This window comes from Miscanthus floridulus, chromosome 7 (assembly GCF_019320115.1).
Source record: "Miscanthus floridulus cultivar M001 chromosome 7, ASM1932011v1, whole genome shotgun sequence".
Classification (NCBI taxonomy): Eukaryota; Viridiplantae; Streptophyta; class Magnoliopsida; order Poales; family Poaceae; genus Miscanthus; species Miscanthus floridulus.
Window position 1 is genome coordinate 130,821,836 of NC_089586.1, and position 25,907 is coordinate 130,847,742.

Below are 25,907 nucleotides of genomic sequence, written 5' to 3' on the forward strand. Positions count from 1 at the left end.
CGGCGGTACTCGAACACGGACGCGGAGGCCAAGTCGAGCGGTTTGCGCGCCTTCCTGGGTCGACGCCCGAGCCAATCCACAATCGGACGGATAGTATCGCTTATTCACCGGATCGGACGGCCAGGGGGCTCACGGGTGACACGGCCCTAGCCCGCTTTTGGAAGCAGGATTTCAATATATATATATATATATATATATATATATATATATATATATATATATATATATATATAGAGGATTAAGTTCAATTTACACTCTCTAACTTGCAGCAAAGTTCAGATTTCACCTCGAACTTTAAAACCGGACAACTTTGGCCCTCCAACTCTCGAAAAAGTTCAGCTTTCAACCTTCTGGGCGATTTTGTGGGTGAACAGTAACTTTTGATATTTTCAGGAGCGCCGAAATTTTATATTATTTTTTCGAGCATCTTAACGTCCTTAAATGAAAAAACTCAAAACTACAAAGTTGTAGATCTCATCGAGGTCTACAATTTACATTTAAAATTATCTTCATCCGACATCGTATTGAAGGGTTTTCTATTTTTTGAAATTTAAGTCTCATCACGCGATAAAATATGGTGCTGAAATTTATATTATTTTTTCGAGCATCTTACTATCATCAAATGAAAAAACTCAAAACTACAAAGTTGTAGATCTCATCGAGGTCTACAATTTACATATAAAAATTATCTTCATCCGACATCGTACTGAAGGGTTTTCTATTTTTTGAAATTTGAGTCTCATCACGCGTGAAACAATTTTGTTTCGTGATGAGACTCAAATTTCAAAAAATAGAAAACCCTTCAATACGATGTCGGATGAAGATAATTTTTAAATGTAAATTGTAGACCTCGATGAAATCTACAACTTTGTAGTTTTGAGTTTTTTCATTTAAGGACGTTAAGATGCTCGAAAAAATAATATGTAGGAAAATGTAAATTCCTATATATATATATATATATATATATATATATATATATATATATATATATATATATATATATATATATATATATATATATATATATATATATATATATATATGCCGTAGATTATAGGCACAGAACACTTTCGGTTTGGTTTCCTGCTGACATGGAGAGACACGAAAAAAGCAGCTAGCTAGCGAGATAACAAGTGCTGGTCTCGCACGAACCCGATGGTCACCCTGTCACAGTTTGTGTTTCTCAGGCTCTCGTGTTATATTCGTTTTTAATTTTTCTTGCTTCTCTCTCACACACATCAGCTGGCTCTTTGAAAAGGAGTATATGCACACACTGACACACAGGTTCTGTTTCTGAAGGTTCACGTTCGCTTCGAAGCAGCTGTCCGAAGGTCGAAGCTATCACACACTTGCGCACACACCCCGCGCCGACAATGAAATCCGCTCATTGCTAGGCAGATGATAACCCACATATGGCTCCTCCATCTCCAGGTCGGCAGGTCCAGCCTCACTGCCTCAGAGCCGTCGACGTTGAGCTTTTAAAACGTGTTCGCGCACACTGGTGCTGCTAGCTTCGTGTCTTCATCAAATTTGAAAAAAAGCATGGCAGCAGGAGAAAGTAGAGGTAAAGCAGGCTGGGGCATAGAGCCCATACAGGCCCATAGAACCAATGGGCTGTCATGGTTTTCACATGTGAGCAACTAATGCCTTGAAATGGAAAAAAGGTCCATTTAGCTCGAAGTGTCGCTGTTGTTTTATTTTTCTCCTCAAACTCTAAAACCAAACATCTCACCCCTCTAAACTCTCAAAACCATTCTATTCACAAAAAAACTCTCAAAACCATTCAAATTACCCTCCTAGCTTGTTTTAAAGTGGTTTTCCAAAAGTGTTCTGTCCCTTTTTACTGAAAAATGATAAATACTTGACGAGGTCATTAAACCACAAAAATTTTCTAAGCTTCTATATTTTTTTTCAAAAGAACATGTCAAATATTTACCGGATCTTTTAAATTAAAAAGGTTAAAACCGTCTTCATAACCACTTAAAAGCATGAGAGGTAATTCAAACGGTTTTGAGGGTTTAATGCCTAAGAGTATCTCCGAGAGTCTTTCTTAAACTCACTCTCTAAATCATCATTTGGAGAGTCATTTGAGCTCTCTATATCTTCACCCTGCATATTTTTCTATATTTTGTGCGCACTCTAGATAGTCATCTCCGCTCTCTATTTTTGGCCAGTGAGAAATCTGGAATAGATGATGACAATATTTGGAGATTTAATTAAAGAAGTTATTGGAGAACGTATTTTATTAAAATCTCTATTCTTATTAACTGTGAAGAATATGGAGGGGTTCTTGGAGTTGCTTTAAGAGGTTAAATTTTAGAGTTTGAAGAAATGTAGTGCAAAAGAGTGCGACTTTTTTTTTCATCCGCCAGTGACATGATGCATCCAAAGCGATTTGAGACGGCCCGGTTCTTCTGAGCCCAAGCATGCACGTGTATCCGGTTCCACCGGGGTACTCTTTCCCGCCATGTCCCTCTAGCCCAAGCCCAGTGCGCAGAGGTCAAAGATGCGTGGGCCCGCGTAGGCCGCTGCCCATACCGCTACCGCCACCCACGAAAGTCGAAAGCATGGGCCAGGCCCACACGCGATCCCACCCCGTTCCGTTCCGGATCACCCGCCATCCTGATCCTAACCTCTCTCCCTACGCGGGATTCTCTAATCTTATCATGCAAGCAACCAAGCAACGGCAGCAGCACACGAGGCCGGACGCGGCGCGACGAGAAGACGACGACGCCGCGGGGACCCACCGCTCGCCCACGTGCTCGCGCCACACCGGGGCGTGACCGCGTCATCCGACGGTGCGGCGACGAGTCGTCGGAGCCGCGTAACGATGACACGAATTCACGCCGGTTTGTGCGCGCGGCGGTTTCTTGCTCCTCCCCACCTGCCTTTTTCCTTTGGTTTGGAAAACCCAAAATTTATTTTTTAGAGCAAACAAAAACTATTTTCCTTTTTGTGAAAGTGCAAATGAGTATAGATGAACGTACCAAAATTAATTTTCCCTTCTCTGAAAATTCAATGAGTATAGAGAAACATATTATATTATAGATAGATACAGTAAAAGTCAAGCAAACTAGTGGAAAATTATTACCGGCTCAAAAAGACCAGCACTCATTTTTGGAGGACATAAACGTGGCAAAATTAAGTTCCATGCTCACATAAGTTACTCATATAAGTTGCCATATCATAGGCAAAAACAATTACTAGTAATTGTATTCACACTCATTTCCCCCCTCTGCGAACAGGGGCAATTCCGAAATTCCCACACAATATTGAAGAAGCTCACACGCTGCACCTGCACGTCCTGGTTTTTGACTCTTCCACGTCTGCTGTTTTCTCCCCCTCCACAAATGCTCGAGAAAGCTGAGGTGGGCCGCCGCGCCTCCTTTTCATCCACCCTCTGCTCTGCCTCTGCTGGTCCCAACTCCCAACCTCCCCCAAGCTAATTTCCCCCACAAAGCATTAATCAATCAATTAGTTATTAGTGTACTCACAGTAGTTGTAGTACTCCTGGCACTACCATTACTAGCCCTAACTATAATACTGCAAGCAAAGGACAAATAAAGGTGCTGCTGCCCATGGTTTAAGGCAAAAGCAACCATTGACCGTAGCACAGGGCAAGGCAGCCTTCGTTTGTTTGCCCACTGTTGTTACACAATTTCAGTAACACCCTTTGCTATCCACCTTTTCACAACTGCACACCTCTCGTAAGGCAGCCTTTGCTTGCTTGCCCACTGTTCTTGCACAATTTCAGAAACACGCTTTGCTCTCCTCCTTTTCACACTTGCACACCTCCTCTCTCTCTCGTGCTTGCTGTGCTGGTTGGATTTCTTCCAGGTTACCCCAAGAAATGTAGAATATATACCAGTTACCACCACCCACTGACCCACAGGATTAGCTCCTCCTCTTTTCTGCAAAGCTGAAGAAAGAAACCCAGCAGCAGCACAAGAATAATAACAAGAATAATAACAACCCCTGCCTGCCTGTGTTGCTTGCTACCCTGACCTGACCTGGCCTAGGAGAAGGAAAAGAGGAGTTGGTTGGTGTTGGGGGCATCAAATCTTTTAGGGTCAGGGTCTCAGGGCGGCAGCACTCTCAGGGAGGAGCAAATCGATTTCTGCAAAAGAAAGAACAAAAACAGAACGGGTGGGTAAATCTCACAATTTTTCGTTGCCGCAAGTTCTTGGATCTGAACAAGCCTGGCAAAAAAAAAAAAAGGCACGGCTGGGATGGGACGATGAGGACGATGACGATTCTGATATGAACGATTGAACTGGCCCTCTCACATCAGCTCAGCTGACGGATCTGTCCGTGCAAAAATTGCCGGTAAATCTCCTCTCTTCCTTGCTCCTCCTCCCTCAGCCGTTTGGACTGGGTGGGGGATCTTGTCGTTCTTGATTCTAGCTGCTGCTGCTGTTGTTCCCTTTTACTTTTCCGTGTATACGCATGCTGTTCGTTATTATATATATATATATATATATATATGTATATATATGTTTTTCTCTTTGGAGGATAGGAAGACGAGAGTTCGTTTGCAGCCGATCCGAAGGTTAGAGCGACATGTGATGCAGATTCGTTGATCGGTGTTCTAAAATTCGTCGTTGGACGGCCGTACAGATCTGTTGCGGCTCGATTGCGTGTAGCTGTTCATAGCAGGGAACTAGGGATTAGCGCTGGAAAATTTGGGGAAAGCAAAGTGCCCTGCTTCAAGTTCAATCCAACCAGGCGATAGGGCTCTCCAGAGGATTCAGAGCCAGATCCGTTCCGTATGTGTCTGCCTTGTCTTCTTCAAATCATGGTGGATTTGGTTTTATTCGTTGGATTTTTCGTTTCGTGATTTCGCAGCGTGGGGTGCGGATTCTCTGCTGGTACCATCTCTTTCCTTTTCGTCGTGCCCTGTTGGCTACCCTGTTTGAGTTTCTGTTTGACCGGATAGCTCAGAAAAACATGAACATCCGAATCCGATTGGGCGTTTGGATCAGACCGCTCTTGAATTTGCTTCTCCTTCTTTTTTATTTGTGCTTTGTTTGGTGGCATTCGAGTCAGATCTGCCTGCGTGCTGTTTGATCTGATCGATTTTTCTGCATTTTGGTTGCCCAACTTGCTTTGGGACTAAAACAAAAGGCCCTGTTGATGTTTGATTGATTTCAAAAAAGAAAAAAAAAACGCAGAGGTCTCGACTCCTGCATTTTCCCTGCGTGGTCTCTTCTGATTTGCGTCCAGAGGACAGAGATTCAGAGGTTCATTTCCAATTTCCATGTCCCTCCGCTATTCATTCGCAAACCTAGTGTAAATCAAATCGTTCGTCGATGAGGGAGGGGATTTGGGCGGATGAGGAGAGGAGAAAAGATGCGTGTGCGGTGTGCGTGCTCTCAATCCGTGTCCGTGTGCCGGGACAGCGATGCGTGCGAGGAAGACCCCGCGCTCCAATCAGCTGGCGCCACGTCGCCCTCGCATTGGGCCTTTTGCCTCGCGGGCTGACTGGGCCGGCTAATGTTAAGAGAGACGGGGTCCTGTGTGGGCCGGCTATTCCAGGCCATCTGGGCATCTGGCCCATCCATCCACGTGACGGAGACTTCTCGTTTCCCCTTTCGCCCTCTCCGTTCCCGCGGCCGCTTCTGCTCGGTGCTCCCTCTCCCTTCCCTCCCCCGTGGAGGCGTGTACGGCATGGGGTTGGGGGAGCCCCACGACAGGGTGCGGGGCCCGTGGAGGTCGTGGCTGGCGTGGCCCCGTGCGATTATTGTTCGTGGCTGGTTGTTCCCTCTCCCTAGTCCCTTCCCGCGTGTTTTCAGTGGTGGCCTTGCTCAGTTGTCACTCCAGCGATTTCCTGCATCAGAGGGGCATTCTGTCCACGCAGGGTGCAGAAATGGCCGAGTTGGGTGCGCTTGTGCTGGGATTTGTGCCCCGTTGCCAGTTATGGTCTTGCGGAGTAAGGAGCAATAGATGTCTTGTACTTTCATATGATTTCTCTACATTCTACTGTCTGTGGCCTGCTGCACTGTAGTGGCTTTTGTTTTGAAGATGAGTGACTCAGTGTAAGTATGACGGTGTGGCAAATGCAGTTGAGCTGTACCCTGTCTGCAGTTAACACAACATGCAAAAACGTTGCATCATTTCAATGATTTGGTTTGGAACAATATGAATGTGATAATGTTCCCTACTGTAATTTGCGTATATACCTATATTGAGGTTTATTGGTTGCCTTGGTAGGTTAACAGTAGGTACTTGTATACGTTTAGCTCTTTTGCCTGTCATAACCATCTTACTTTGACACTGTATCTTTTGGTTTGCTGATCAAAGTTTCTTCTTTTGATGCAGTAATGATGGGAACAGAGTGTATCATGGCCACACTCAGCGGGGATCCTGAACCCTCAATTCCTCCTGGATTCGGACCTTTCGTTGCCCTCGCATCACAGGGCATCCAAAACAATGTCAAACCAAGTGATGCTCATTCTAGTTCTGCTCAAGCAGCGCAGTGCATGGAGAAAGATGTCCAAATTCTGGAACATGGTTCGGCACATGGCCGGAGTGGCACTCCTGCTAGTACTTCTGGGACCCATAGTTGCAGGAGGTCACTTCGGAACAGGCCTCCAATAGACTATAGCCAGTTCGACCTTATCTCGGACGAAGAATCTGATGTTGAATCAGCAGAAAAGGTTTCACTTGTGTATCCTTATTTTTTGTACATGTGCGATTACCTGAATACATGTGACATGGTTCTGTTTTCTTGACAGGGAGTGGGATCAGTGAGACGCAGACGACAATTACCGAAAGGAGTACTTCGGGGATGTGCAGAATGTACTGATTGTCAAAAGGTTTGTGTAACTATGCTAAATTGCTGAGTTACTTCCAGGAAGATGTTTTTTTTGTCAGCTTATGCACATCACATCATGCAGGTTGTTGCAAGATGGAATCCATCTGGTGCAAGGAGGCCTGTTCTTGACGAAGCTCCTGTTTTCTATCCGTCCGAAGAGGTATCTTATGTTTATCACACTGTGCTGTAGTATGAAAGTACTTAGTTTATTTTTCACTAATCTCATGGTACCCTCTTGTGGATCAGGAATTCAAGGATACCTTAAAATACATTGAGAGTATACGGTCTATGGCAGAACCATATGGAATTTGTCGTATTGTCCCACCACCTTCATGGAAACCTCCATGCCTTCTTAAAGGGAAGAACATATGGGAATGCTCAAAATTTTCTACTCGGGTCCAGAAGGTTGACAAGCTCCAAAACCGTAAATCATCCAAGAAGACCAGAAGAGGTGGGATGATGAAGAAGCGGAGAAAGCTTTTAGAGCTGGAAGATAACAGTAACATTAATCACAATCAAACTGGGATGCAGCAAAACCAAGAGAGGTTTGGATTTGAACCTGGACCTGAGTTCACACTTCGGACATTTAAGAAGTACGCGGATGACTTCAGTGAACAGTATTTTAAGAAAGAAGTGTATGGGGACTCATTGCCATCAGTCGAAGACATTGAAGGCGAGTATTGGCGCATAGTCGAAAAGCCTACTGAAGAGATAGAGGTACCAGACTTCTACTATCATGGAGTATCTATGTCGTTTGCAATTCGTAGCTCTGTTCAAACTTTAGAAATATGTCGTTTTAGATCTGGACTTGTTAGAGAGTTTCTGGTTTAGCTTTCCAGTGCAGCTCTGTTGTTCTGTATATGATTCCTGATTGCCTGAACATAGTCCTTGCACTTGGGCATGAGATATTTTTTGGCCTAACTATAGCATATTCGAAGTTCTAATATCTGTTTTTGACATATAGTCCGGCTATCTTCTAACTTATCAAAAAAAATTCGTTCTCATACAGGTAGTATATGGTGCCGATTTGGAGACTGGAACTTTTGGTAGTGGCTTCCCAAAGTTTTCTCCCGAAGTAAAATCTGATGTTGAGCATAAGTATGCAGAGTCTGGTTGGAATCTAAACAACTTGCCTAGACTACAAGGTTCAGTTCTATCTTTTGAGGGTGGTGACATCTCTGGTGTTTTGGTACCTTGGGTGTATGTTGGAATGTGCTTTTCATCATTCTGCTGGGTAAGATGCTCATTGGCATATCTACTCTTACAATTAAGATTGTTGTCATTATCCAAATTTAATATTCATGTTCTCAGATTTTACACTGCCATGTCTCTGCTGACAGCATGTTGAAGACCATCATTTGTACTCACTGAACTACATGCATTGGGGTGCTCCAAAGATGTGGTATGGAGTTCCAGGAAAGGATGCTGTGAATTTGGAGGCTGCAATGAGGAAACATCTACCTGACTTGTTTGAGGAACAACCTAATTTGCTTCACAACCTGGTAAGCGTTTCTCGCTTGACTAGTTATTTTAAACGAGGCCTTCCGGTATTCATGCATCATTAGATATTAGTTCATAGTTAACAGAACGTAGAATAGGAGCTAATTTTTTTATTGTGTCTTACGACAACGTGTCTTCCCATGTCTCTCTCCCTCCCTCATGTGGTCCATTTATATTATGCTGTAACATCACTATAAATAGTAAACAGATTTGGTGCTGAGTAATGTTAAAAAAAGTCCTGTTCTCTCACACCTGTCTTTTTTCTGTATTAGACTTTTTTTGCCAGCAACCGAGTCACCTCTTGAAGGATCACAGTTTTCAATATATTCATGAAGTGTTCCTGTATTAAAACTAAACACTTGCATGTGTGATAAACAGTAACACCTTAACTGTACATGTGCAAGGTACATATATGGTCATCTGAATATCCAGAAACATTATGTTTTTTATTTATATGTATGATGAATATTTAGCATTATGGTATGATCGTGGCTATATGGGATTTGGCTCTGCTGTGGCATGTGATGTTTGCACGAGTTGCCTTCCTTTTGATACATATGATATGGTGGTGCATTTATAAGATGGTAACTCCTTCGCAGGTTACTCAATTTTCACCATCATTGCTTAAATCTGAAGGAGTACCAGTCTACCGATGTGTTCAGCATGAGGGAGAGTTTGTCCTAACATTCCCACGGGCATACCATGCTGGTTTCAATTGTGGCTTCAATTGTGCAGAAGCTGTTAATGTGGCACCGATAGATTGGTTACCAATTGGACAGGATGCGGTCGAGCTTTATCGTAAGCAAGCTCGTAAAATTACTGTTTCCCATGATAAGCTGTTGCTTGGGGCTGCAAGAGAAGCAATAAGAGCTCAGTGGGATATCCTGTTCCTCAAGAGAAATAGTGCTGATAACTTGAGGTGGAAAAGCATGTGTGGACTTGACAGCACCATATGCAAATCGCTTAAGGTAGGTGCCTATTGCACTATTTATAAATAATGTTTTTATTTTAAAATCAGTGAAATCTTATGTAATTTCCTCCTCAGGCAAGAATCTATATGGAGTTGGTGCAAAGACAAAATATATGCTCTCCTTCTCAATCTAGAAAAATGGATGCTGAATTTGATTCTACTGAAAGGGAGTGTGCATTGTGCTATTATGATCTGCATCTTTCTGCTTCTGGCTGTTCATGTTGCCCAGAGAAATATACTTGCCTTGTACATGCAAGGCAGCTTTGTTCATGTGACTGGGATAAAAGATTTTTCCTATTCCGTTATGATGTCAATGAGCTAAATATGCTAGCTGATGCTTTAGGTGGTAAGTTAAGTGCAATTCACAGATGGGGTGTCGCTCATCTTGGATTAAGTTTGAGCTCATGTGTCAAACGAGAAAAAGACCAAGATTCAAAGACTCTTCGCAGAGTAACTGATGGCCCCAGAAGGTCCTACATGTCTCAGGCGTCAACAGTATCATTGGCACCTTCGTTGGTTTCCAATGAACAGAACAACAATGGAAATAAGATGCTGGACACATCTAGTTTGGAAACGGATACTTCTGGTCCTTTTTCCGAGCAAATAAAATCTGGAAATGTTTCACTACAAAAGGAGACACACATGAGGAATGAGGTATCGTGTACGCTAAACAACAGTGTCAGTCCTGAAGGCCACAAAGGCTCACAAAACTTTCCAGTTCCTTCTGGTCAGTCATTTTCTTCCTATTTTGCGACAAGGTCCTTAGGTACTTCAGGTGAATCTATGAAAAATGCATATGGCTTGGCAGTATTTGAAGGGAGTAGAGAATCTTCTCGATCTGGAGACTGTATATCTTCACTTGGTGTGCATCATAACATACCACCAATAATGGTTGATCAAGGAAGCAACATGAATCCTAGTATGGAAAGCTCAAATAATTCACATAGGTTGATGGCATCTAACACTAATGCAACTCAGTGTCACTCTTACAACGACCAAATGCACGTAACACCAGAGACTAGGGCTTGTGCTTCATCAAGTCAGCCCTTTGTGAGAACTGTTTTAAGAGCACAAAGTGTATCTCAGGAAGCATCAGCTGGTGTCTTTGCTTCAAAGCCTCTCATAAATTCTTCACTTGTGAAAAATACATATGGGGGTTTAAGTTCATGTGGTGCCCATCTTGGGCATCCAAATTTTGGTAACCAGCAACCAAGTGATGGATGCCTTCAAAGAAAATCTGAATCTTTATGTGGTTCAGAAGCTAGGGGGCATCCAGTTTCAGTGGTGCAACCTTCTCTAGAAAATCATAATAGGAATAGAGGTACACACAAGGGCCCTCGGATAGCCAACGTCGTGCATCGATTCAAGAGCTTAGTTGAACCTTTGGAAATTGGTATTGTGCTATCTGGGAGGTTGTGGTCCTCAAGCCAAGCAATCTTCCCAAAAGGTTTTTCTTTCCCTGACAATTGGCATGCCTCTATGCATCTTCCAGCTTTGTTTTAATTAGAAGAGATTTTGTTACAAGGAACTACATTTTGTAGCTTTGCATCCTTGAACGATTTTTATGTTATATGAGTAGTATTCATGGTAGGCGAATGTTCTGCTGCTGTTAATTGTTGGTTTACTACTTATCTGAGTGTCTTTACTGATATATTTGATTTTCGTCAGCAGTTTGATTTATATTTTTCTGTTTTCCTTAGCATGTTTTGCCTTTGTAAACACAGGGTTCAGGAGCAGAGTAAAATACTTCAGCATCGTGGATCCAACACAAATGGCATACTACATATCTGAAATATTAGACGCCGGACCGCAGGGACCTCTATTTATGGTAAGTTTCAGCCTTTTGTACCATCTGTACATCTGTTCTTCTGTATCTTGATATATGTTGCTTGATGCATTACAGGTGACTCTGGAAAACTGTCCAGGTGAACTTTTTATTAACGTCTCTCCTACCAAGTGCTGGAGCATGGTCCGTGAGAGGCTGAATATGGAAATACGGAGGCAACTCAGTATGGGAAGAACTAATCTTCCTGCACTACAGCCACCAGGATCAGTTGATGGTTTTGAAATGTTTGGGTTGCTGTCACCGGCAATAGTTCAGGTGAGGAAAGCATTCACTTGACCGCACTCTGAAACACACTACACCTGAAGAAATGAAAAACAAAAAAGAAACACTGAAGCACACCAATGTCATGAGAAGTGAAACCTGTTTTCAGGGTTGCATAATTGCATGATGATTCCGCGCATGCTAGGCTTGTTCAATGTGTAGTTGTGCAGCTTGCCCTATCCTGTTAATTTCTCATCTCAAGCCACTGGTGACTGTCATTTGTGCCACTGAATCATTCCTTTAATTCTTGTCAGGCAATCGAGGCACGGGACAGAGATCACATCTGCACAGAGTACTGGAGATCCAGGTCCCATGTTGTCACTGAAGATCGTGATAGTCGGCCGATGGCGCCATCTCAGGCTCAGGGTCCACTGCATGCACTGAGGGAGCTGTTCCAGCGAGCCAACCGCAATGAGCTGCTAGCCCTACGGAGTCTACTGGTGAGCAACAGCAGTCTGGACGACTTCTCCAGGCGGCAGGCTGCCCAAATCCTCGACGAGGAGATGGCCAAGCAGTGGCGCTGACAGGCGTAAATACAACTTCTAATCTCTTGATGGAGTGGGATTTTCTTCGACGGGATCAAGCAGTTTTCGACACTGAGAGAGCTGCTCCTTCCGTTGCCCCCGTGCCCATTCTTTGTATTGTTGTGTCCATGCTCCATGCCATAAGATTTTGCCCCCATTTGGGTGTTCTTATGCGATCGGATGACTGACAGCTCATGCTCATCCACTGACCAGCGTACATACCGTTCTGTTCTTCCTCAATGTTAAGGGAAATAAATACTGTCTGTCTGGAAACTCTTGAGGTGTTCTTCTGTTCTTGCCGAGTAGGTTTAGTTATTCTTTTTCTAAACGAAATATGTTACCTTCTTCTTTAGTGAGCCGGCAAATGCAGGCACAAGAGACCTGAGATTTACTTGAAAGGTTGTACATCAGAGTTCAGAAATGTGCGGTGCCTGTTAACAGTTAACACTAGCAGATATGAGTAATTTATGTGCCGAGTTGGCCAGAGTGAGACAGTCCATGTACTTCAGGTTCTCGGCTGCACACTGTACATATATGGATGCTATGGCCTTGTTTAGTTGGGCGAAATTTGGGAATTTGGCTACTGTAGCACTTTCGTTTTTATTTGGCAATTAGTGTTCAATCATGGACTAATTAGGCTCAAAACGTTTGTCTCGCTATTTCCAACCAAATTGTGCAATTAGTTTTTTTTCGTCTATATTTAATGCTACATGTACGTATCGCAAGATTCGATGTGATGGCTACTGCAGCACTTTTTGCAAAACTTTTTTGCAACTAAACAAGGCCTATGTATCTGGCGTGGTTGACTGGTTGTTGGTACTCCAATGACCCCCATCTGACTGGTCGCTGCCATGTGGGCCTACTTTTCACTCCGGTCAGTCTCGTGTTCTTGCAGATACTAAATGAATGTATCAGAATTCATTTCAATATTTTTCTCTATTCGATTCTACATCTGCATTAGACAAAATTATGAAATATCCAGTATTTCACGAAGAATAAGGTATAATAAATCTATTTAAAAGTTTTCACTCTGATACTAGTGACTAATTATTTAATTTTAATGTTATTAGTGATGCATTGAAACTATTTAATAATATATCTATTGATAACTTTTAATATTAATTAAATATTATTAATGACAGCAATGCTATTTTAAATTATTCTTCTATACCAAGTAACCAAAACTGACAAAAAAAAATGTTGAGTACTACCGGTCAGTACTACGCACAGTACCACGAAATACTGAATAATACTGAAATGCGACTACAGTTCAGTATAACAGTTTGTAGAATAGCCCGTTGTATTGTTAATGATACATAAATATTAAATTAATTTTAATATTTGTATAATTTAGCTTAAACCTAATATATTCATTTTTGTAAATTACTTTAATACTTTAATTTATTTATTTACTGATGTAAATCATTTTAATTTATAATTTGATGATAAATATTATATAAACAATAATTGATTAATTGATATATTTAATTATTAAATATTTATTGATAACTATATTGTTTTTTGATGAGCTATCCTTTGTCTATGGTATATATTCATGTTTTAATCTCTAATTGTGCAATAAATTTGTAATTACAAAAATATTGATAAAAGCAAAATGGCTACTTGTTCCTTATTTGAATTTCTTCACTTGACCTATTATTTTATTAAATATTATCTATTATAATTTAGCTTACTTTGATATCAGATATTATTAAAGTGTACTTTGATTTTATTTTACTTTGGTTACCAATGAACTTAGTAGTAAAATTCTATTCATGTATGTTGAATTTAACAATATGCATTTTGAGCTGAACTGAGTACTATTCCTGTGCCGTGTCGTTTGAACATCTATATTGGTCATTGATCATGAACTAAGCGTAGCTTAGCTGATTAAGTTTTTTGTGGACTAGAAATTGTCCACCGGCAAGTGTACGTCAGTGGCGTCTGCATTTTTGCAACTTGTCAGTGTGCGCGCTGGCAGCCGATAACTAACCAGATCGAGACCTGTCTTTTGGGATCCACTTAATTGGCTGCTGGCTCTGCAGCCATGCATGATGCATGCACAGCTGCCTTCGATCTGGCGCTGATGAGGAAGAGATATATAGATGGTGATGATATGCAGATTGTTGCTAGAGCCTAGAACTTTTCTCTCAACCTGTGTTTCTGTGTGCGTGCCTTCTGTCTGTTTTTGGGCCTGGCCGGTAGCGCGCTCCTTGACTTCTGCATCCTGTTTTTGCTCTAAACGTACTACTACAAAGGACAAGGAGGTCATCAGCATATATAACATATATATGGGCTCTACATCTCCGGACTCCAGAGATTCCAGAAGGGGCACGGTACCAATTTTGGCGTGTATAGTGTCGTTGGGCTTTCGATCGCCTCAAACCTTTTTGCATCGCCCAAAATTGCATTGTGCTACTAATTGCAGTGCACGCATATATAGCACATATAACTGAGGTCATGCTGATGGTGGTATTACATCGGAGCACGAGTTGCTCTAGCTACCCTTAAGATATGTATATATGCACAGTAGTGATACAAAATAAGATCATTCCCACCCATAGTTCAAGATTGAATTATAAGCAATGTGATGCTTTTAATTACATCAATCAATTAGTTATAGGCAGTGGTGAGTCTAGCTAAGAACATCATTGGGCTCATCGGGGTCAATTTCGTTACATGATATAAAATTTCGTGAGCATAAATAGTAATTTACTACATGATTTACAAAATTCATTGGGGTCGACAGACCCCGATAAACCCCTTTAGATCTGCCCCTAGTTATAACTATAGGTAATAGTGCATTCTAGAAATCTTAGGACAAAATAAGAGAGAACACGTGCAAAAGATGCATGTGCCCTCACTGTATTTCCTAATCAAACGTTATCATCGACATGATTAATGATGATTGATTGATAAGTGAAAAGTATTTAATACAAAACTGTTTTCTGTCCCCTAGAATCCCTTATATTTGAGTATAATTTTTGAATGCTGGTATGTGCTATATTACAGGACGGAGGGAGTACACATCAAATGACGAACTAGTTAATTAATAAGAAAAATATATAGTTGCTTATTAGCTAGCCTTTAATTTATTTATTTGGACCTTGTGATCAGTCGAAACATTTCCAATGTATAATTTCTTTCAGCTATGGGTTAATTTAAACAATTTAATATGTGGAGACATTCTATCAATTAGGGGCTTGATGTATGCAAATTGAATGGTTAGCTGCTGGGATCTATGTAATATAATAAAGGGTAGCTATATATTCCAAATAACACCGTATTACTTAGACCTAATTCTTTTTTTTTTGCAAAGCCTATATAAATTAAATGTCCTGAGATAAATCATCCATGCCATCTAAAGTACCATAACTCAAGCAGTTAAACCGTGAAACAGAGATATATGCATACATAATAATATAATACCAATAAGATATAATATCAAGTCTTGAACGATCTTGCCATGAGCTAGCTAGCAATTACCAAGGTTTACTCAATCACTACTAGAGAACAGACTTTAGAACGATATCCTAATTTGGCATTAGCCTCGGCAGTTTTTGCCCCCGGGACTAGAAGGCCTTTAGTCCCGGTTGGTGTCTCCAACCGAGACTAAAGGTCCCTGCCCAACGGCTAAACCGGGACTAAAAGTCCTCCAACCTTTAGTCCCGGTTGGTAATACCAACCCAGACTAAAGGTAGACCCTTTAGTCCCGGTTGGTAACACCAACCCGGACTAAAGGTCCCCGGATGGGTTAGTTCAAAAGGAAAGCATCCCATCCATTGTTAGATGTGTTGTGTAGGTGGGGTGGTAAGCTACGCGCGAGGCAGTGCATGAGGTCTTGGGTTCGAATCTTACAGGGCGCAGCGGTGGGAGGCATTATTTTTTTTAAGCTGGGAGGATCTTTAGTCCCAGTTGTGGCAAACCGGGACTAAAGAACAACACCTTTAGCCCCGGATTGCTAGTCCCGGTTGGGAAACCAGGAGTAGATGTAGTTCCCAACCGGGACTAGATCTCATTTCTGTAGTAGTGAATCCTAAACTTCAAAAAGCATTACCAATGCGTGTCCCCCCCCCTCCTTTCTCTATGTTGGTCTTTCGGTTTGAAACAAACTTCCTTCTATTAATGAAATGTGTGTCGTAAGAGCAACTCCAAGAGACTCTTTATATATTTTGGTAAAAAAAATCCTCCAATAGTTTCTTTAATTAGATTTCCAAAAATAGCTATTCTTTATTCCAGATTTCTTGCAAGCCAAAGATGGAGGGCGGGATTGGATCTCTAGAGTACTGTGGGGGGGGGGGTATGACCCCCGGTATCCATGACAGACCACATGGGCTACGCCCTCAGGGGCGGCCCAGCCCACAAGGCGAAGCCTTGCGGGGCACGACTCTGGTCGGCGCCTTCCGCAAGACATCTGGAAGATATCCCAAAGATACTACGAGATCTGTTAGGATATGTATGATCCCAAGATTCCTGTAATTAGTTATTACTTTCCGGTTATCTCTCAGATCTAACCGACTTGTAACCCTGCTCCCCAGACTATATAAGGCGGGCAGGGACCCCCTCCAAACACACGCAATATCATATGATAGCTAATACAAACCAACAGACCACAGGAGTAGGGTATTATGTCATATTGACGGCCTGAACCTGTCTAACTCGTGTGTCTCTGTTGCCTTCTTGTTCTTGATCTCACGCTCCCCTGCCGATCAATCTACCTTCGTGGGATACCCCTCGGAGGACTGCCGACGATATTCTGTCGACAGTTGGCGCGCCAGGTGAAAGGTCCCTATGTGGTTTTGGTAATTGAGTGACAACCTAGGTGGACTAATTGTGTTTATGTGAGATACACAGGTGATTAGTCCACAAGTACATGTGTGTGAGCAACATATGCCATGAAGGTGAAAATGGCTTGGAAATGTTGCAAAGCTCACACATGTGATGATGAAGGAGCTTAAATGCACATGAGACATGACATTGAGTCATGTGATCAAGGTGGAGAAGATCAAGACAAGACTTGGCTTGATGGACCGGTTGCAAGCGTGAAGGGCAAGTCGAAGGCTTTGGAGTGATGGACCGCGTGGCGGTGAAGCTTGAGCAAGACTTGGCGCCGATGGACGATGGCAACGGTGAAGAGCAAGTAAAGTCAAGATCGATGAACCAATATGATCACGTGATGATATGAAGTGGATCATATCATTGTTGATCGTGTTGGTGCATGTGTTGCATCGATATTGGAGGAGATGGAATGGAATGCGCAAGGCAAAGGTATAACCTAGGGCATTTCATTTCACCGGTCATAGGTGTGTAGAGAAGTTTATGACCGGGTTTAGGATAGATGGCCGTACTATCAAGAGGGGCAAACTTGTTTGTATATCGGTCATCTAGTGCCACTCGAGTGATCTAACTTTGCATCGTCGCTAGGATCGAGTGGCGTGGCAAGTTGAGTGGCTAACATCCTTTGAGAAATGATTGTAAAAATGCTAACACACATACACATGGTGGTGTACACTTGGTGGTGTTGGCACATCTACAAAGGATTCGGCGCTTTTGGGAAAATGGAATGCCTATTTTCTATTGCGCCGGATGCAAATTCTTGTGGTTGGCACATTGGAGCAAGGGTGAAGAAGTTAGAAGTAAAAATGAGTTGATCGCGATGACGCTGGCGTCGGTCAACTGACCGGACGCTGGGTTTGAAAGCACCGGACCCTGGCAGCGTGCGTCCGGTCAAACTGACGGGTCTGTACAGTACCGAGGGTATTGCACCGGACCCTGGTCTGTGTCCGATCAAGGTGGACCAGACGCGTCCGGTCGAAGAAATACGCCTCGGGGAGCTTACTGGAAACGACCAGACGCTGGGGTTCAGCGTCCGGTCAGTTGAAGCTGCTACGTCCGGTCAGGTCAAGTGACCGTTGGAATCGGGACACATGGCTGTCTGCGGGCGACCGGACACTGAGGTCCAGCGTCCGGTCAACACGACCGGAGCGTCCGGTCGGCCCGACAGTTGCCCAGTGAAGGGGTAACAGCTAGTTTAGCCCTTGGGGCTATAAATAGAAGTGGCCTTCGGCCATGGCTAGTGTTGAGCACCTTGGGGGACTTTGTGTCCATGCTTGAGAGTGCTTAGGAGCCCTCCATCTCACACATACTTGATAGTGATCATCCGATTGTGTGAGTGAGCGATTCTAGTGCGATTGCATCATGAGGTTGCATCGAGTGGCACTAGGTGATCGAGTTGCAAGCCGGTGGTGCTTGTTACTCTTGGAGGTTGCCACCTCCTAGACAGCTTGGTGGTGGTCTCCGTGGAAGCCCGCAAGAAGCTTGTGCGGCGCTCCGGAGAAGAGCTTGTGAGGGGCATTGTGCTCGCCCCGCGGGAGCCGCGAAGAGCAACTTTAGTAAAGCGTGTCATTGAGCTACCCTCACTTCCGGGGTAGGTTCTTGCGGCGCCCGACGTGCGGGCTTGGCAGGTGATGCCAATTAGCTGCCGAACCACCAAGTGAGCGGTCGACACAACGGGGACTAGCGTGTTGGCAAACACGTGAACCTCGGGAGAAAAATCATCGTGTCAACCTTGTTCTTCCCGTTGGTTTGCATTCCCGTTACGCAAGCTTGCAATTACTTTTATATACATTGAGCTTGTGTTGTTGCTTTAATAATTAGTTAGCTTACGTAGCTTGCTAATTACCTTCTTGCTTGTGTAGCATAGAAGTAGCTCCCTTGCGTGGCTAATTTGGTTTTAGTAACCTTGTTAGTCACATTGCTTAGTTTGTGTAGCTAAGTATTTGCGCTCTCTAATTAGGCATTGGTTGCCTTGTTATTGAGCATTGCTAGTGAGCTTAGTTAGCTTTGTGCTTTTGCTTACTAGCATATGTAGGAGCTCCCTTGTTGCTTAAAGTACTAGTGGCATAGGTTTGTGTGACCTTGCTTCTAGAATTGGTTAGGAGAGCTCTAGCTAGCCCGGCACCTTTGTTGCTTGATTAGTATCTTTGCAAGGTGCTAGTGAACATAGATAGAGGGGTGAAGTCTTGGCTAGACCGATAGTTTTAATTCCGCACTTGTTTCGGTTAGCCAACGTGATTAAGTTTTAAAGAGGACTATTCACCCCCCCCCCCTCTAGTCGCCATCTTGACCCTTTCACCAGGTAGGGGTGTACGTGTTGTTTCCTTGTCGAACAAGATGGTTTTTTTCCGTAGGCTCTTCATCCCTTCCGTGGCCCGACCAGATCTTCACGGTCGGATCCATCTCGTGGGTCATCAACGCTGACGAACTCGGAGAGCTCCTCGAGCCGGTGCAGATCGGTTCTACGCCGACCACCCCTGCACCCACAACTGCAGATCCAATCTTGGAACTACTTCTGAGGTCGCCTTCATCAACGACCCGCCACCCGCTTCCTCGCTACTAGAGGAGGCAGGTCAACAATGATGATCTGATCGAATCCATCGATCAGGTCGGTCTGAAGCTCGCCGATTGCCTCTCCGTCGCCAAATCGGCCCTGGACACTTTGGTTCAGCGCCGACCACCCTCCGATCCAAATCTATCGGAGGCTGCTCAGAAAACTCCACTAGTTGTGGCTCTATCCTTCGGGCTCACCAACGTCGCCGCTACTTACCAAGACGCTCTGAGGGGAAAATTCGCCGACCAGGTGGGAGATGCCCATCCGCTCGTCGACCAGCTCGCCGTCTAGCCTCCGCCAGCCATCAACATGCTACACATAGGCCGGTGTCCCGGGGCGTCCCTCCAGACCATCCGAGAGGAAAATCCAGACTCTGAGTCTCAGGGCTCTACGGAGACCCTCGCCGAAACCTTCACCGAGCTACTCCTCCCACCCTTCCGGGGTGACGTGATCTTCAACGTCAGCGTCGACAGCCCTCCTTGGAACGGCAAAACCGAGGAGTAACGTGTCGCTCGTATGAACCAGAACGTCAACCGCGCGCAGCGTCGAGAAAACGAGGCAGCTATTGCGAGGGCCGAGGTTGCTCGAAATAATCAGCTCGACTCACATGGAAGGCCACTCCCACTTCACCGCGACCTCGATGAAGAGTTTTCCGCGTTGACGGCCACGACGTCTTCAAGACTCCAAGCGCCAATCTGGCAATAGGCGCCAACGAGCTCGCCCGCCTCCCACAGACGCCTGAGCTCGCCAAGGTCACCGCCATGCTTAAAGCGGCACACTATCAGGTTAACGAGATTCACGAGGATCAGAGACCTTCGTGCTCCACGAGCACGATTCGCCGATCAGCTACGCCGAGATCCAATCGCCGCCCCAGTCAAAGCCATTTCGCCGACCAGTCACTGCCTCTCTAGGGGGGAGCTAGGGGACACCGCGCTGAACACCATCGCCAACACGACCAGGAGGTTGAACAGGACGCTCGAGTGCACCTCAGTAACCTCCAAGATGCACGATGACGTATCGAGCAACATCGCTTCGGTCACCATGAAGACGAAGTACGCCACCGCTAGGAGTACGAGCAGGAGTACAGAAACCCGGACTCAGCTCTCGAGCAAATCAACGCCGGCAACGCTGCAGCCGACGCCGACCATAACCCCGAAGGGCCCCCAGCGTTTACAAGGGTGCTCCGAACACTTCAATGGCCCCATGGTTTCAAAATCACTGGGGTCGAGCCCTACGAGGGAAGGATGAATCCAACATAGTGGCTACAGACTTATGCCACCGCTGTCCGCGTCGCCGGAGGAGACACCAGTGTCATGGTGAACTATCTCCCCGTCATGCTCACGCCACCCGCCATGAGCTGGTTTACTAGCCTTGCCCCAGACTCCATCGGATCCTAGGAAGAGCTAAAAAAGTCTTCACCAACAACTATATGGCTACGTGTACTCGGTCGGGCACCAAGCATGATCTCAACCGCATCAACCAGAAGCCGTCTGAGCTCCTCCGCAGCTACATTCGATGCTTTTTCGAGATGAGGAATTCCATCCCAACATCACGAAAGCTGAGGTCATCACCGCCTTCACCCGAGGACTCCACCATCGCGAGCTTCGCTCCAAGTTCAACCGCAAGCCGCCTACAGGCATTGGCGAGATGATCACTACTACCAACTAGTACGCCGACGTTGAGGAAGCCGAGGTGCGCTTCAACAAGGATGCGGGCACCCTTCGCCCACCTTGCTGCCCCGACGACCGCCCCGACGACCGACGCCACAACGACCGCCGCTTCGACGACCACAGTTACCATCGTGACAGCGGCCCTGATCGAACAGAAGGACCAAAGCCTGGCCAAAATCGCCGCGGCCGGCCAGACCACATCGTCGCCGCCGTCAGTCAACCTCGCGCCAAGCGCAACTACGACAAACAATACCAAAAAAATCCTCGACGGCCTATGCCCTCTTCACAAGAATGCCAAACACAAGATGAAGAACTCCCTCGGCTTGGCTAAGGAGTTTCAGGACAAAAAGCTGGAAGACGACGCCAAAGATGGAGCCGGAGACCGCCGACCACCCGAAGGCAACAACAATGCCTTCTAGGACCACGACAAGGTGGTCATCACCATCTTCGGGGGCCTCGCCTCCACCGAGAGCAGAAGAGAACAGAAGCTCGCCGTACGGTGGGTGCTCTCTGTCACTACGGATGACGCCACCACCAACCCCAGTTATCGTCCATGGTCTGAGGTACCCATCACCTTCAGCAGGGCCGGCCAATGGGCAGACATCCCCTACACAGGGCATTTCTCCCTTGTCCTCGGCGCAACCGTTCAGAAGGTGCTTTTTAGAAAGGTGCTCGTTCACGGTGGGAGCGCTCTGAATCTCCTCTTCGCTGGAGCCCTAAAGGAGCTAGGCCTCGGGTTATCAGATCTCACACCCTCCGACTCCTCCTTTTGGGGTGTGGTACCTGGCAGGGCCTCCAAACCGCTTGGAGAGATCACCCTACCAGTATAGTTCGGCATGGCAAGCAACTACCACATCGAACACATCAACTTCTACGTCGCCAACTTCAACACCGCCTACCACGCCATACTTGGTCGGCCAGCTTTGGCCAAGTTCATGGCTATACTGCATTACGCATATCTGGTGCTGAAGATGCCTTCGCCTGTAGGAGTTCTAGCCCTATGGGCCAACCTCTCCATCGCCTACGCCTGCGAGGTAGAGAGTCTCGCTCTCGCCGAAGCCACCGACCTCTCTATCCAGATGGCCAGTGTGGTCACCGAAGCCAAGACGTTGCCCGCCGATGACATGGAGATCCCAGAGCTGGAGCCCCCTCGTGCCTTCGCCAAGTCCAAGGAAATAAAACAGGTCGGCCTCGGCCTCGACGACCCCTCCAAGACCGTGAAGATTGGGGCTCACCTCGACCCTAAATAGGAAAGCGCGCTCGTCTCCTTCCGGAAACCTGTAGACATACCAGGGGTACCACGGGAGAAGATCGAGCACTCCTTAAATGTCTCGCCGACCACCGAACCGATCAAGCACAAACTCCGTCGATTCACGCTAGACAAGAAGGAGGCTATTAGGGTAGAAATAAAATGACTCTTAGCTGCCGGATTTATAAAAGAAGTGTATCATCCTGAGTGGTTAGCTAATCCTGTTCTTGTTCAAAAAAAGAATAAAGAATGGAGAATGTGCGTTGATTACACTAATCTTAACAAATACTGCCCTAAAGACCCCTTTGGTTTGCCTCGGATAGACGAGGTTGTAGACTCCACCACCGGCTGCGAACTGCTCTCCTTCCTTGACTGTTACTCCGGCTATCACCAGATCTCCCTCAAGGAAGAAGACCAGATCAAGACGTCATTCATCACGCCCTTCGGTGTATACTGCTACACCACCATGTCCTTCGGTCTCAAGAACGCCGGGGCGACCTATCAAAGGGCCATCCAGATGTGCCTCGATCAACAGATCGGCCGCAACGTCGAAGCTTACATCGACGATGTGGTCGTCAAGTCTAGGACCGTCGACAATCTTATCGCCGACCTCGAAGAAACGTTTGCCAACCTTAAAAAATACCGATGGAAGTTGAACCCTTCAAAGTGCGACTTTGGAGTTCCGTCCGGTATACTGCTGGGCTACATCGTCAGCGCTCGTGGCATCGAACCCAACCCTGACAAGGTCTCCGCCATCACCAACATGAAACGACCAACATGCGTCAAGGATATACAGAAACTTACAGGCTATATGGCTGCTTTAAGCCGCTTTATATCGCGCCTCGGCGAAAAAGGGCTACCGTTCTTCAAACTCCTCAAGGCCTCCGAGCGCTTTTCCTGGTCGGAAGAGGCAGATACAGCTTTCAAGCAGCTCAAGGTGTTCCTAACAAAGCCTCTGATCATGACAGCACCACGGCTAGATGAAACTCTCCTGATCTACATCGCCGCTACTTTCCGCGTCATCAGCACAACCATCGTGGTCGAATGCGAGGAGGCCGGGCACGCCTATAAGGTGCAACGTCCGGTATAATTCATCGGTGAGGTCCTTAACGAGCCCAAAACTTGTTATCCTCAGGTCCAAAAGCTTCTATACGCCATCTTGATTACATCGCGTAAGCTACGCCACTACTTCGAGTATTACAAGATCGCCATGGTCACCGAGTTCCCTCTAGGGGACATCCTTCGTAACAAAGAAGTCAACGGCCGTATCATCAAGTGGGCTGTCGAGCTCGACACTTACTTAATTGAATTTAGAAGCAGGCCTACGATCAAGTCTCAGGCGCTTGCTGATTTCATCGCTGAGTGGACCGAGATCCAAGAGCCCATTGCCGCCACCTGCCCTGAGCACTGGGTGATATAATTCGACGGCGCCCTTAACATCAACGGTGCTATTGCGAGCATCCTGTTCATTACGCCGACCAAGGATAAGCTCCGATACGTTCTCCGGATAAACTTTCCGACCTCCAACAACGCCGCCGAATATGAAGCATGTCTCCACGGACTCCGTATAGCCGTTGAGCTTGGCGTCAAATGCCTCATGGCATACGTGGACTCCGCGCTGGTCATCAACCAGCTTAACAAAGATTGGTCTTGCTCTAGCGAGAAGATGGATGCATATTGCGCCGAAATCAGGAAAGTTGAAGGAAAATTTTACAGCATCGAGTACCACCACGTGGTACGCGACCAAAATCAGCTCGCCGACCATTTATCCAAGTTGGGCTCTTCTCGCGCCGTGATCCCATCGGGGGTCTTCGTTCAAGATCTCCTGGCGTCGTCCATTAAGGAAGATAAGGAAATTAAGGAAGTTCCCTCCGCCGAGCAGTTGGTACTATCGGTACCTTCGCCGGCCGCCGATTGGAGGGAACAATTCATCAAGTACCTCACCAGCGCCGAAGTACCCGCCAACAAGACTGAAACCGAATGCCTAATTCATCGTAACAAGCATTACGTGCTGGTAGATGGCAATTTGATGAGGAAAAGTGCCAAGGAAGGGATACTGTAGAAATGCATCACCCAAGAAGACAGAGTGAAGCTACTTCTCGAAATTCACTCTGGTTCCTGCGGCAACCACGCGGCCTTGAGAACACTAGTCGGCAAGGCCTTCTGAGCTGGTTTCTACTGGCCCACAGCCATCTCTGATGCAGAAGACCTCATACGACGTTGTGAAGGATGCCAATTTTTTGCCAAGCAAATACACGTGCTGGCACAAGAGCTGCAAACCATCCTAGCTTCTTGGCACTTCGCATGCTAGGGACTAGAAATGATTGGGCCTTTCAAGCCAGCGCCAGGTGGTTTTCGGTACGTATACATCGCTATTGATAAGTTCTCCAAGTGGATTGAGTATAAACCGCTTGTCTCGGCTACTGCAAAAAAAGTAGTCGAGCTCTTCGAAGATATCATCCACATATCTGGTCTCCCGAACAGCATCATCACTGACCTCGGAACTACATTTACTGGCCATCACTTTTGGGACTTCTGCGAAGACCGCTGCATCTCCATCAAATACGTCTTCGTTGCTCACCCTAGAGCCAACGGCCAGGTCGAACGGGCGAACGGCATGATCCTTGATGCCCTTAAAAAAGAGACTATATCAGAAAGAAGAAAGGCACCCAAGCAGATGGCTCAAGGAGCTACCAGCTGTAGTCTAGGGACTGCGTACTCAAGCTAGTCGCAGCACCGGTGTGTCTCCATACTTCTTGGTTTATGGCTTAGAAGCCATACCAGCGGACATTGCCTTCTGAGCACCTAGGGTAGAAAACTATGATGAAGAGCAGGCCACAACTATTTAGACGGAAGACGTCGATAGGGCCGAGGAAGAATGCCTAATCACCTACGTCCGCACAGCCAAATATCTGGAAGGCTTGCGGAGGTACTACAACCGCAACGTCAAAGGTCGTTCATTTGCTGTCGGTGACCTTGTTCTCCATAGAAAACAAAAAATCAAAGGGATGCATAAGCTCTCCTCCCCTTGGGAAGGGCCTTACGTCGTCAAAGAGGTCACCCAACTATGGTCTTATCGCCTGTGTGACTTAGAAGGAATCAATGTTTCCAACTCGTGGCACATCGAGCACCTCATACGTTTCTATCCTTGAAACACCCCAGATATGTACTATCCACTTTACGATGAACAAGGTTTTGATCTCCATAAATTGTCTCCACTTTTTCTCCATTATGGTTTAATCTCCACTTGTGGTTGCCGAACTCCATGCTCCTCCATTGCGAACTCCAATACGAAATCGTCATAACTGTGCCGACCACGTTTCTCCAAATCTCCAACGTTATCCCCGACGGGTTTTTCTCCAATATCGCCGAACGATTTCTCCTATTTACCGACACATTTTCGCCTAAAATCGCCAAATAAGTTTTCTACATGTCGTCGAACACTTTGCTCCAAATCTCCAAGATATTTCACCGATTAGCGAGCAGCATACTTTCTTTTTTGTTCTCTTCGGAGAATATCCAGTCTCCGATCCCTCCCTACACATGCTACGGGCTCCGCGCTCTATGTTATGGGTGGTCGGCTATGGTTCCTTGGTCACGTCTGTTCATCCTACACGTCCACGGGCTTCGTGCCTGACGTTATGGACTACGGGCTAGCCAAGGCCGAGAGCTCAGCACAGAAC

General features: G+C 45.7%; 1 protein-coding gene across 2 annotated transcripts; it reads left to right on the plus strand.

Moving 5' to 3' along the window:
* Window positions 1-3,856: 3,856 nt before the first annotated feature.
* LOC136467989 (lysine-specific demethylase JMJ703-like) lies at window positions 3,857-12,440 on the plus strand. 2 transcript variants are annotated; one of them, XM_066466844.1, is made up of 12 exons: window positions 3,857-4,326; window positions 6,319-6,656; window positions 6,735-6,815; window positions 6,897-6,974; window positions 7,061-7,531; window positions 7,824-8,048; window positions 8,155-8,316; window positions 8,914-9,282; window positions 9,360-10,731; window positions 10,985-11,112; window positions 11,188-11,385; window positions 11,646-12,440. In XM_066466844.1, exons 2-12 carry the CDS (start codon window positions 6,321-6,323, stop codon window positions 11,913-11,915), a joined length of 3,690 nt encoding a protein of 1,229 aa, XP_066322941.1. In that variant the 5' UTR covers window positions 3,857-4,326; window positions 6,319-6,320; the 3' UTR covers window positions 11,916-12,440. The 2 variants fall into 2 exon arrangements, with proteins under 2 accessions (XP_066322941.1, XP_066322942.1); XM_066466845.1 differs by having other exon boundaries at window positions 11,009-11,112; window positions 11,646-12,439.
* Window positions 12,441-25,907: the final 13,467 nt, after the last annotated feature.